At 32.5% G+C, this 12,919-nt stretch overlaps 2 protein-coding genes and 1 long non-coding RNA gene across 5 annotated transcripts; 1 reads left to right on the top strand and 2 right to left on the bottom strand.

The window, feature by feature from the left end:
* Window positions 1–198: 198 nt before the first annotated feature.
* LOC123908595 lies at window positions 199–2,789 on the bottom strand. The gene is made up of 3 exons (XM_045959279.1): window positions 2,640–2,789; window positions 2,394–2,558; window positions 199–488 (listed from the first exon to the last, which is right to left on the bottom strand). The coding sequence occupies exons 1-2, from the start codon at window positions 2,743–2,745 to the stop codon at window positions 2,401–2,403; spliced, it is 264 nt and encodes an 87-aa protein (XP_045815235.1). The 5' UTR covers window positions 2,746–2,789; the 3' UTR covers window positions 199–488; window positions 2,394–2,400.
* A 3,290-nt stretch (window positions 2,790–6,079) lies between these two features.
* LOC123910131 (histone H4) lies at window positions 6,080–6,467 on the top strand. Its single transcript, XM_045961183.1, has one exon. The coding sequence runs from the start codon at window positions 6,132–6,134 to the stop codon at window positions 6,441–6,443; it is 312 nt and encodes a 103-aa protein (XP_045817139.1). The 5' UTR covers window positions 6,080–6,131; the 3' UTR covers window positions 6,444–6,467.
* A 1,346-nt stretch (window positions 6,468–7,813) lies between these two features.
* LOC123905446 lies at window positions 7,814–12,914 on the bottom strand. Of its 3 annotated transcripts, none has more exons than XR_006808373.1 (3): window positions 12,636–12,914; window positions 12,006–12,163; window positions 7,814–8,203 (listed from the first exon to the last, which is right to left on the bottom strand). It is a non-coding gene; the product is annotated as an uncharacterized LOC123905446 (long non-coding RNA). The 3 variants fall into 3 exon arrangements; XR_006808374.1 differs by lacking the exon at window positions 7,814–8,203 and adding an exon at window positions 9,055–9,323; XR_006808372.1 differs by lacking the exon at window positions 7,814–8,203 and having other exon boundaries at window positions 11,125–12,163.
* Window positions 12,915–12,919: the final 5 nt, after the last annotated feature.

Below are 12,919 nucleotides of genomic sequence, written 5' to 3'. Positions count from 1 at the left end.
GGCACATTTTAGCTTTTGCCTTAAAGATTTAATACACTAGTTATATTTTGTCTTTCTATTTTCATATAATGTCCATTTATTTTGAGAAATAGATAGAATTTCCAACCCATACTTCATTTATATCTAAATAGCATGCTTCCTAGTTGCACACTTGCACACACTCCATACATAAATGTGTGTTGCTACTTGTTAGTATGATTAGAGCAATCATAAAAATAAATCATAAATAATTATCACTTGACACAAATATGTAGAGTAAGATCAATCGTGATCTAGTTTTCTTAAGTTAATTAACTAATACTGGTATTATTATGTACAAGCATTATAATATAAAAATCTCCAAAGCTTTTGAGGCGTGTTGTATGCAACTTGGAGTTTTTTCATTTGATTTCAATCATTGGAGTCACTGACTGCCTGTGCCTGTCCTACTATCCAAAGTTCCCATGTTTGCCATTTTCAACAAACTTTTTATAATTCAATGATCATATCTGCAACGACAAGAAACCAACCGTTAATATCCATAATCATTTCTATATCTTAAATCAATTTAATGATCTTATCTATAATATCAAGGAAAGAAAGCAACCAATGATCTATTTAGATACAAACCAGATATGATGTAAACCTTATCAAATACAACATTTACTTCACACTATATAATACCAGATAGTATTGTTATCCTATTCTATGTTTGACATGAACCAAAACATTGATAGGATGTTATAAAATTACATGCAAATGACAAAACCACATTATTATTATTATTATTATTATTATTATTATTATTAATATTATTATGACACAAATTACATAAATTTTAAAAAAAAAAACTTCTAATATACTTTTGGCTTTTCTAAGATAGTAGATGAAAGTGATAGCAGAGCGATGCATAACCAATGTAGTCAATAAGTCGATAACAGATAGTAGAGCATACCAGCTGACCCCCAAAATGCTACAGTGGATAGTGGTGGTATGGACGCTACGTCGAAGTTTTAGAGAAACAATAAAAGAAACTCATATCATACACATAGCAAAAAGAGCTACCAAGAAGCTGCACAAGGTGAAGAGGGGAAATGAAGTTGTTTCAGAGGAGAAGAAATGACAAGAGAGGAGGATCCTATATATAGTCATTCAATTAAGAGTGAAATGACAAAAGTCCAAAAAAAATCTGGGCAAAGCTATCAGTTGAGTAGCTATTTTAAGTTGAAATGACCAAAAGGTCCAACAAAAGGTTTATTAGAACTTTACAAAAGTTTCAATTTAGCAGCCACTACAAGTTCTACAACTACTATTTGACTGTAAGTTGGCCGTTAATGGCACCACTGCACATCGGCTTTATAAGCTACATTTTATGATGCAAGTCAATCACTGCATGTCAACTTTATAAGCTACATTTGTTGTGCATTTAATGGTGAACAGTGTGAAAGAAGTACTTAGCTGAGAATCGCTGCCAATCTGTGCAGGTCAGCAATGCTGCAGAATCTTGATTGATAAATTGATGGTTGGATACAGAGTGTGTTAGGTTCTTTTGAAAGAACACAATAGGTAACGGGAATTATTTGTCCCCTTAGTTTTATTGAATTAGAGAAAAAAAGATACACAGAGGAAGATACTCCACTCTCACGGGAACTTTCCAGTCCAACAACTAAACAATCAGATAATCCTCTCTCACTGGAACGTATGCAGAGAACTAACTATCCTAACTACCAGCAGAAACTTAACAGAAAGATAACAGACTAACAACAACTTAAAGTACAAATATACTAATTTTTGTTTCGCCTATGATAAACTATCAAAGGATTAGTGCCCTGTACATTATCGTCATTCCTAACAGAGTGAAAATGAAAAAAAAGTTTCAATGGTATTATTATACTCTTTTCCTAACCAAACAGCCTCCCTAAGGATAAAATTTGCAACAATGAACAAGATAGGATATGCTACAACGATAAAATATCCTATCATATCGACTCAATAAATACTGAATTGACTCAATAGATACTGAATTAGTATAGGATAGTTTATCTCAACCTATCTTTCTTATCATCCTTTTCTGACCAAAATCAAGCCCAAATGAAATATACTACCAAACAGTAACACAATAGACTACAGAAACTATCTATATCTTATCAAGTCACCACCACTCTCATGGCAACGACGAGATTACTCAATGGAACTATCAATCAATAAGTACATGAAACTTGTGTATGCTAGAATTGTCCATGACTTTAACCTAAAGTTGCAATGCTAAATCTAACACTAGGTATGTTTGATTGGAATATTTGGAAACACTACACAATAATAATGCCTTAGCTAGTTTGAAAGACAGCGTTTGGATACATAAGTTGTTAATTAACTAGATAACTGAACTGAGCATAAAATAGAATAAAACCAACCTTTAATTTAAGTGGAAGGTGAAATAGGGGTGGAATTAATTTGACTGTAAATTTTGGAGAGACGACCAGTTTGGGGCTTAGATCGAATAGGTTTCTTTTTAAGACCGAAAACTTCTTGTACCAAAGGAACGTGAACCAGCACCATTTTCCAAGCCAATAACCAACCTACAAACAAACAAACAAAATCCTTATTGAAGAAGCGATTGAGAGAGAGTGAGAGAGAAAAGAAGATAGTTAGCAACTTACCAAGAGTGATTAAGGAGAGAACAAAAGCTATGGCTAAAAGGGGACGTAGGAAGATGATTACAATGAATTCCCAAATTGACAGCGACGATGACGATGACGATTCCATCTGTGCTCCCCTTGCCCCCAACCCAACCTCAGTTCTAAGACTTCAATCAAGTTCAATTACGTCCGAGCCTAGTTATAATTTTCGCTTAAAACGTGTTTTTTTTTCACCCTTGGATATCCAATTTTTTCTTTAAAAAAATTCGGTTTCTGTTTATCGAATTTCTTTTCCCTTGAAAAAAATATTTCGGATTTTGTTTCCTGAAATTGAACTAGAAAAATTTCGCTATTAGCGTTCCAAATTTTTTTCAAAAGCAAAATTGAAAATTCAAATGATGAAAAAAAACAAAACATGGGGTGCTAAAGAGAAATTATCGATAAATATTACGATATGTGTTTTCTTCTTTTGTTTTTTTACCGTTAAGTTTAACCGATACAATACAAAATTCAAATTGCTAAAAAAAAAATCAGACAATGGAATTAAATTATTTTGGTTTAATTAATCTACAGTTCCCTAAACTATCGAATACACCCAGAAAATACTGGTATTTTTTGTCGCGTGTTTATTTGAATTATAAATACTAGCGGTCAGACAAGGTGCATTACGCGCATGTTTGTGTCTTCTGTTATAGTGAGTTTGTTAATATAAGATTTTTGCTGCTAAAAAGAAATATATGTCTTATGTTACGGTAAGTTTATTAATAAAAGATTTTTGCTGCTAAAAAAAAAAAATAAGGGTATTGTTGGTATTATGAAAAATCTACACCAAAAGTTTTTGTATCCTCTTTATATATAGGTATAGATTACTAAATATTAAATTTGACAAATTTCATTAAGAAAAAAAAAATTATAAATAAAAAAATTGATATATTAGTTACTTAGAATTTTCATTAGCAACAACTTGTTCTCATAGTAATTATTTAAATGCGTCAAAAAAAAAGTAATTATGTAAATTTTTTATCAGCAAAAACTTGTTCCCCATTTATAGTAGTGACTTAAATTTTTTATTAGCAGCAACTCTTCCCCCGTGTATAATAGTTCATTTAAATTTTTATCAACAATTATCTTGTGTATAATAGTTATTTTAAAAAAATATTAATCACAATTTGTCACGTATATATAATATTGTAGTTATTTCAAATAAATTATGAGTGATATTTTATCTAGTGTATATTAGTTATTTGTAAAAAATTATATTTAATTCACCCCTCTACAAAAAAAAAAAAAAAACATTTTTGCAAGAGAAGTTTCTATAATGTATTAATGGCCCGTTTAGATTTGACTTATTTTTTAGCTTATGAAAATAGTTTATGCAAATAAATAAACTTTTATGTTAATTCATCTGTTTTCACTAACAAAAGTTGTAATATATTTTCTTATAAACTACCGTGAAAAACTTATAAGTTAATCCCTAAAAATGACTGCGGAAAGAAATTTAAAATTTTTATATGCAAAAACTATAAAAACTTATAAGTTAATTCACCCTTTTTTAAAAAATAAGTTATACTATTTCTAAAGTTTTTTTTTTGGTAAATTAAATGTATCATTCGCCTGCAACTGCAAAGATTAATCCCCTCGAGGTAACTGAGATCCATTTAAGGGGTTGACATCTCCCAACAAATGTTTCTTCATACGCATCGGCTGAGAATCGAACCCAAAACCAAATGATTAAGACATCCAAATATCTACTACTTATGTTACACTATAATGTACTAAACATAAACGGAAAAAATATAATTCAAAATTTGATAGAACATCATAAAAAGTTCCTAAATATATGAGCTTAAAATTTAATTTTTAAGTAATAATTTTCATTACTTTTATATTGAACTTATACCGTTCTAAAAATTCACATTTATACCACGTTAAAAAAAAAAAACTTTGGTAAATAAACTTCATATGATATAAAAAAAATTAAAATATGTATCTTACTTTCATAGAACACGTATAAGTAGGTAAGAAATAGGTAACCCAACAATAATTGAGTCGGGCCAGGCTAACCTATATATATATATTGTTAATGTTTTCTCTCCCCACCTTCTATGAATTTTTTATACCCCTCAATATTCCAATTTTGCCCTTGCAGAAAAATTTGGTTCGCAGAAACCAAATTTTTACTAGTGAAAATTCAGAGTAAATTTCGGTTTTTAGAAACCGAAATTTGTTTTCAAGGCAAAAAAAAACTTCGGTTTTCGACGAACCGAAGTTTTTTCAAGGGCAAAATTGGAAATTCAAGGGGATAAAAGATTCACGGGGTGGAAAGAGAAAACATCTATATTGTTTGGCCCATTGGGCCGGACCAGCTCTATAGATAAGAAATGTTATTTTTACGGAAATTTTTTTTCCACCCCAACATTTAACCCTTTACCCCTATAAACAACTTAATATTCCTATTTTAACCTTTTTATTATTTTATTTCACTTTTACATTTAATAAAAATTACAAACCGGAACGCATAATTTTTTTTCGGAACACTTGAATTAAATATTCCAGTAAAAAAAAATTGCAAACCGGAATAGTTTTATAAAGTATTCCGGTAACGAGATCTCCATTGTTCAACAACTCCAAAAGTTCCTCGTCTTGTGGCTTCTTCTTCGGAACAATCCTCCATGGCCAAAGTTCAAGCTTTATTGTCTAGTGTTTTTTGGCATCTTCCAGTTCTTCTCTTACACCTTCTATTTTAATTAACTCATTCAATTCATTTTCACCAATCAGATCCTCCCTTCATTTTTACATTGCAGCAAACCTCACCATAAAATATTCCTTATCGCTTCTTTCTCACTAACCACCCTTTAAATCGAATGACGGTTTGTGCTTTAAAATAGAATTGCATATTGGCCAAAGATCATTGTTGAATAAATTGCAAACTGGATTTTGGGTGTGGTTGAGACATCACTTCACTTTGGTTACCGGAATACTTTATCTAACTATTCTGGTTTGCAAATTTTTTACCGAAACACTATATGTTTGTTCAGAATTTTTTTTAGTTTTTCCATGTATAACTTTGATTAAATGTAAGGGTGAAATGACATAATAAAAGGGTAAAATAGGAATATTAGGTTGTTTGTAGGGGTAAAGAGTTAAATGTTGGGGTGAAAAAAGAAATTCCTATTTTTACGGAGGAGGGAATAAGAAAATTGAAGCAAACATTTCAAAATTGAATCTGCCTAACTCAAATAAAATATTAGCGCCACTCCAAAAATTGAAGTCCACGCTGGCGATCCGAGTGACATAGCATTCATTTACAATCCAACGGTTCATATCTTGAAACATGTATCTCACACGGATAACCCATACCAACGGCAGAAAATTCATCATCTCAAATGCAATCCAATCCAATATAAAACCATCACATCACATGTAGTATCAAAATGAAATCAACATCAACAACCATCGATACTACAACAACAACAACAACAACAACAAACTAAAGAGAATCTTGCAATCATCATGTCTGGAAGAGGCAAAGGAGGAAAGGGTTTGGGAAAGGGAGGCGCAAAGCGTCATAGGAAAGTTCTGAGAGATAACATTCAAGGTATAACTAAACCTGCTATTCGTCGTCTTGCAAGACGTGGTGGTGTGAAGCGTATAAGTGGTTTGATCTATGAAGAAACGCGTGGCGTTCTCAAGATATTCCTTGAGAATGTTATTCGTGACGCTGTTACTTATACTGAACATGCTCGTCGCAAAACAGTTACTGCTATGGATGTTGTTTATGCACTCAAAAGGCAAGGAAGGACCCTTTATGGTTTTGGGGGTTAGGGTTAGGGTGGGTTATTAATATTCTTCTTATTATTATTAAAATTAGAAAATTAGTAATAGCTTGTTGAATTATTATTCTTATGTTGTTGAATCTTTTAAGAACTGTTTTTTCTGTTGTTGATCTTTATCCCTAAAAGCTTTATGATAAAATTGTGAAGTATGTATTCAAAAATGGCTTAAAAATCTTGTGGTGATGTTGTTTTCGTTAGCGGCCAACACTCAGGTGGAATTTAGTGTCACATCAAATAGGATTCTTGAGAAGAGTTTATAAAGAGAGGCAATACTCATCTTACAAACTTATTTTGTAAGATGAGTTAGGTCTCGATATTCATGACATGGTATCAGAACTTATCGGGTCTATCGTTCGGCTTCTTACATCGTTCATGCTTCAGGCCCAATGGGCCGAGCTTTCTGATAGCATGATTCGAGTATATGAATGTAAATTGGATTCTTAGATAGATTTGAAAACCTTCATCACTGTTAATTAGCACATGACACAAAAAAAAAATGAATAAAAGGCTATAAAATTGATACTGTGTCTACTTCCATTTTGAGATTATAGCTCACATTACATTTCTGATAACAGTATTGTACAGCCAAATTTTGAGTGGTAATGTTAATATAATATTTGGATGCTCCCTCTTCACTTTTATAGAAATAAATAAATCCGGGATGAGTTGACCGTCTGATATGGAAGTGTGACAAAACCAAGTGCTTTGATGATCAACAAAATGACCAACATTAGTTAGGAACCAGGGGTTTGACAGTAAATCCTGCATAATTATGTAGATAACTTTTTTGGTTCAATAATTATGCAGATTTTGTGTTCAGGCATTAGCAATTTCAAGTTTTCAATTTTAAAAATTATAGGAATGATTGGTACTGCTGGCATCGAAAAATTGATCTTATACATAGAATCGATTTTTGGTGAAATCACAGTAGTTCATTATTCATCAGTAATCTTTTTCGAGTTTTTTTGCAATTATGATTTACAATGTTGCCGATGAAGATCGAACCTAAGACTTCATGCATACATCCAAACCTCTCATCACTATGTTCGCTGACAAGTGACAACATGTAATCAATTTAATAAGTGTGGATGGAAATTTTATTCTGTGGTTTTGAAAACCTGTTAAACTCTATTTCTGAATTATAACATGGTACTGTAAAATTGTTAATGTGTCTTCTTTTTATGTCATATCAACGGCAGCACACATAATTGATTACCATGGCCAGGTTGGGTTGCATATCAATCTATGTCTGCATAACCTTCCTTGTGCTGACAATGAAATATGCGACATGTGAGTAAGTTCATTTTTAGCAGGTTTACTTCATAAAATTAGAATTTTTAAGGAATGATCCTTGCTTTCATCGACAAATTTTACTTACAAAAACAAATTGCTAAAGGTTAAGATGGGAATGGAAAGAATAAACAAGAGAATTGTTGAGGTTGTTGTCAGGTGCATTAAAATCAAGTATGCATTTGCAAACCTCTCATTCTTCTTCACAATTGCATAACCATGAGTGTTATTATTGTGCCAATTTATGACTTGCTAATTCCTCTATTTTCTTTTATCAGAAAATAAATTTCTTGATATAGCATTTGGTTTGAAAGCAACTGATGGCTTATTGATCAAGACAAATAGCATAGCGCAAGAAGAAATATTCACACCACTTTGTCACAAACATACAGTTGAGGGAAGGGAAACAAATTTCCCCACTTGTTTGGCTCATTAAACCTTCAATTTTCCTTTAATAACCTAAATGAAAACTAAACATGGTTAGTCATCAAAAGAAAGTATAGAATGTGTTGGCTAAATCACGGAAAGAAAAAAAAATTTAAAATAATATTGTTAAATTGGGTCTTGAAGTACAACCAGCCAACGTCTTTTTTGTTTTAGATGAAGCGCCAACAACACTAGGGCCTGGAGCTTCTCTTTTTAGCATGGTAGTCAATCCCGGGCGATCCCGATGGGATCCCGGTGGAGCAGAGCGGAGCGGAGCTCTGCCGGGACGGGATGGGATGGAGCGGCGCAGCTAAGCTTCTCGGTGGGATCCCAGCAGGTTCCCAGTGGACCGGAGCGGAGCGGGTCCCGAGTTGCCATCCCGGGTTAGGACTGAGATTTTGTTTTCATGGGTTTTAAATGCCATTTTTGAAATCTCACTCATTTTAGTAAGGGTAAAATTGGTTTTTTACCTTTAAAACTGTTACTTACTCCTAACTAAACCTTAGCCACAATTCAAGATCCAGACTTCTTCAACCTTCATCTGCCGTTTCTTCTTCAACCTTCATCTGTTGTTTCTTCTCCAACCTCGGATGATTAGACTTAGACTTTGATGATGAACTCGAGTTTTAATTTTTAGTTACTTTATTAATCTAAGTGTTGGAGACTTGACTTTTGCTTATTTATTTTGCTTGACTTTTGTTGGTAATTTTTAGTTACTTTATGATGAAGTGTTTTTTTTTTTTGACAAAGATGAAGAAGGTGTTGTAGACTTGAGATTTGTGTTTTTAATTTTTAATTTATGAATGTTTTATGGATTTTGAGATGTTTGTTTAATTTTACATTAATTATATGTTTATAATATTATTTATGTAATTTATAAATAAATAAAAAATAATAGCGGCATCCCGGCCATCCTGCTCCCCGGGATGCCGCTATCCTAGTTTTGGGGCTGGCCGCTCCGCTCCGGGATCCGGGATTAACTACTATGCTTTTTAGTTGTTTGCCTAGTATATACTGTAGGCTCTCCAATTCCTAAAGCCCTATAAACAACTTCCCAATTAAGGGCATCCTAAACCTCAAACGCCTTTTCATTCCTAGGCATCAACTTCTTCAGCATCCATCATCCCAACCAGTCACTTATTACATGAGTCATCTATATCACCAAGTGAAATTGGGTCAATTTCATCCTTATAGTTGTCTATCTTTGGCGCAATGCTTGATTATATTTGACACAAACCAAGTTGCATCCCATATGCTCTAACTTATTCATTTTCTTAAAAAGAAATTACAACATTAAAATTTAATAAATAACTATAGTCATAGAAACTAGGAAAGTAAACGTTATAATTTTGGCAACTCTAAAATAATTTTCAACATAAATAGGAAAGGGTCAGTTTGTTACGCTAACAAAATTTACATCAGAAGTGCAGCGCCTCATATGGAGAGACACGGACGAAACAGAAGTCGTCCATAAGCTCAGTAGCCATAATTTCTAAGCGACTTTGATGATTAATTTGAACCAAACGACCAAACGTATACTTTTTAGGATACCCAAGGTATGCGTTGGGTCATTTGATTCAAATGAACTATCAAAGTCGCTTGGAAATTATGGCTGTTGGAGCCTATAGACTTCCGCAGTTTCGCCTACGTGTCTTTATATGGGGCATTGCCCCGTCTGATGTAAATCTATTATATGTTAGTGTAACTATAACAAACCGAACCTTTTTCTATATGTTGCAATATTGTTTATTGAGTTGCCAAAATTGGTTTTTCATTAAATAAAAAAAAAACAACAACAAACATTCAGTACAGAAGTTCATGATAAACTTATTTTGTACCACACTAAAATTGAGGCATGGACATCAACTATCATAGGATGAGTTCAATAAAGTTTGCTAACTTTTCAAAACCTATTAGCTTATATTTTCATATCATTTTAACACACATAAGAAAAGGCGTCTAAGTTGTGCAAACAAGAATAACATCTACACACAAATCATAATACCAATTTTTTACCTACAAACATTGCGCTAGAATATAAATCCAAATATGTTATGCAATGCATGCGAGTGTGCCAAATTTTAAAATTAGAAGAGTTGAAAAATACATTAATTCTCACCTGGTGAAAGTGAATTCCTTTGTGAAATTGCAAATTATTTCTAAACATAACACCAGCACTGCAAAGAGTGTGTTTTTTACCTTATGTAGTAGGAACCACCTTTTCAATGCATGCATACAACCCATTTGTCACCTCAAAATCATATTCAATAGAGCGGTTGTGGAAAAGAGTTTTAGTTCTAGGTTTAGAAAGTTGTTGCCAGCTACATGCAATGGGAAAACTAATTTTGGGAAAACAGGTTATAAAAAAACAGCATGAGATTTTCGTCAGTGGGAAAACTAATTTTGGCAACTCTAAAATAATTTTCAACATAAATAGGAAAGAGTCGGTTTGTTACACTAACAAAATTTACATCAGAAGTGCAACGCCTCATATGGAGAGACGCGGACGAAAAAAAGGTTGTCCATAAGCTCAAGTAGCCATAATTTCTAAGCGACTTTGATAGTTAATTTGATCCAAACAACCCAACGCATACCTTGGTTATCTTAAAAGGTACACGTTGGGTCGTTTGGTTCAAATGAACTATCAAATTCGCTTGGGAATTATGGTTGTTGGAGCATATGGACTTCCCCAATTCCGCCTACGTGTCTTAATATGGGGGCATTGCACCGTCTAATGTAAATCTATTATTTGTTGGTGTAACTGTAACAAACCGAACCTTTTTCTATATGTTGTAATATTGTTTATTAAAATTAGTTTTTTCATAAATTCACTCAATGAAATCATGGATCAAGATCCTTTAGAGAGAAAGAGACCAAACCAAAGAGCAATGAAATTAATTACTCCACCAAGATAAAAACTTAGTTAACCCATCTTTTGCATGTTTATTTTCAATATTAGAAGAAAAAAAATACAAACATTCAGTACAGAAGTTCATGATAGACTTATTTTGTACCACACTAAAATTGAGGCATGGACATCAACGGAAACAAAGTTAAGGGACCTAAAAGTAACAACAAATAATTATGAGACTAAAATGAAACCAACAAATTAATTAATGGCCAAAATACTAATTTAGCCAGATAACAAACAAAATGTAATGCCAAATCCAAAATCAGTAATTAATAAAAAGGATTTCAAAAGAATCATTCAAAGTAGGGGATAAATAACCCTAAGTGGCTAATTGGATAAACAACTTAATTAAGCACTTATGTATAACTTATTTTTATTGCAGAATTGGAAAATATAATAATACAAAACCATATTGTTCTCATAAGCCATAAGTTGTTATCATAAACTAATCTTGTAGCGCTTATAAAAGTCGTAGTTTATTGCCATAACCTCTCTCAAATAGTCTCGCAAGTGCTTATGTTAATTGATAAACTCAAATAAGTCAATCCACACATACCCTAAATCCGCTCCACATATCTGAACATACAACATGTTTTCATAGGCTATTCAGGAGAGCTTATCAAAGTCATAAGCTTCCATAACCTCTCAAATAATCTCACCAGTACTTGTTTCAGTAGTTTATATAAAGTATAAACTCAAATAAGTCAATCATAAGTTATTTTCATAACCTCTCTCAAATAATCTCACAAGTGCTTATGTGTTATGTCAGTAATGTATATAAACTCAAATAAGTTTGCTTCCATAACCTCTCTCAAATAGTCTCACAAATGCTTTTGTCTATATCAAAACTCAAATAAATCAATCGAAAGTTCCAAACATGTTATAAATCCATTAATCAATTTCACATATATCTATACATCTTACCATTGATGATCAGCATATTTTACAATTTACACCATCTTTTGCAATGCATGCTTCAATCAAAGGCACAATTTCAGGCTCACTCAGTAGGCACAGTTTTTGTGAGCTTCAGCAAACAGTTTTCCCGGTTGCTTTATCACACTAGCAGGACAATTTAATTCCTATATATACAAAAACACATGAACTAACATCAACATTTCATTACCGAAATAATAATAACAATAAGGCTTAACTACACATTTAGTCCCTTACGTTTATTTTAGGTTTCAATTTGGTCCCTTACGTTTAAAAAGTATCAATTTGGTCCTTTACGTTTATTTTAGATTTCAAGTTAGTCCTTTCGTCAATTTTGTCACATGTGGCAGCCAATTTGCTTATGTGGACAAATATGTGGCACTTGGACACACTGACACGTGTACTAGTGTTAGTGACAAAACTAACAAAAAGGACTAACTTGAAACCTAAAATAAACGTAAAGGACCAAATTGATACTTTTTAAACGTAAGGGACCAGATTGAAACTTAAAATAAACGTAAGGGACTAAATGTATAGTTAAGCCTAACAATAAAACAATGCAAACCCAGAAGTATAAATTGTAGCCTTAATCTCGGAATTGTGAATTGATAAACTTACAATGAACATGGTGGAGGATGTAGATTGTGTTTAACTGAATGAAAGTGTTGGCTTGTTCTTCAGCTATGGTAACAAACTAGGGTTATGCTAAAGAGTAAAGACTAAAGACAGAATTTTAAAACTAAGAAAATAAATTACAAGTCGATTCATTATCCTCAAAGAGAGGCAGCATTACAAATATATAGCTAGGGTTTTTCCATAGTGGATCTAATAGCAATTGGGCCATGGGCCTCTTGGAGGAATTAGAAAAATCAATAGTATTTGAATGTTATATCTCTCAGAAC

The sequence above is a fragment of the Trifolium pratense genome, linkage group LG2 (genome assembly GCF_020283565.1).
Source record: "Trifolium pratense cultivar HEN17-A07 linkage group LG2, ARS_RC_1.1, whole genome shotgun sequence".
Classification (NCBI taxonomy): Eukaryota; Viridiplantae; Streptophyta; class Magnoliopsida; order Fabales; family Fabaceae; genus Trifolium; species Trifolium pratense.
The sequence above is the reverse complement of the archived record's forward strand: the minus strand, read 5'-3'. Positions and strand labels throughout refer to the sequence as shown.

Excerpts from the sequence above, each read along its gene's own strand:
- LOC123908595 (XM_045959279.1), bottom strand. The coding sequence starts at position 2,745 with ATGGAATCGTCATCGTCATCGTCGCTGTCAATTTGGGAATTCATTGTA. Across the intron at positions 2,559-2,639 it reads TCTCTCCTTAATCACTCTTG|GTTGGTTATTGGCTTGGAAA; the intron begins GTAAGTTGCTAA and ends GTTTGTTTGTAG.
- LOC123910131 (XM_045961183.1), top strand. The coding sequence starts at position 6,132 with ATGTCTGGAAGAGGCAAAGGAGGAAAGGGTTTGGGAAAGGGAGGCGCA.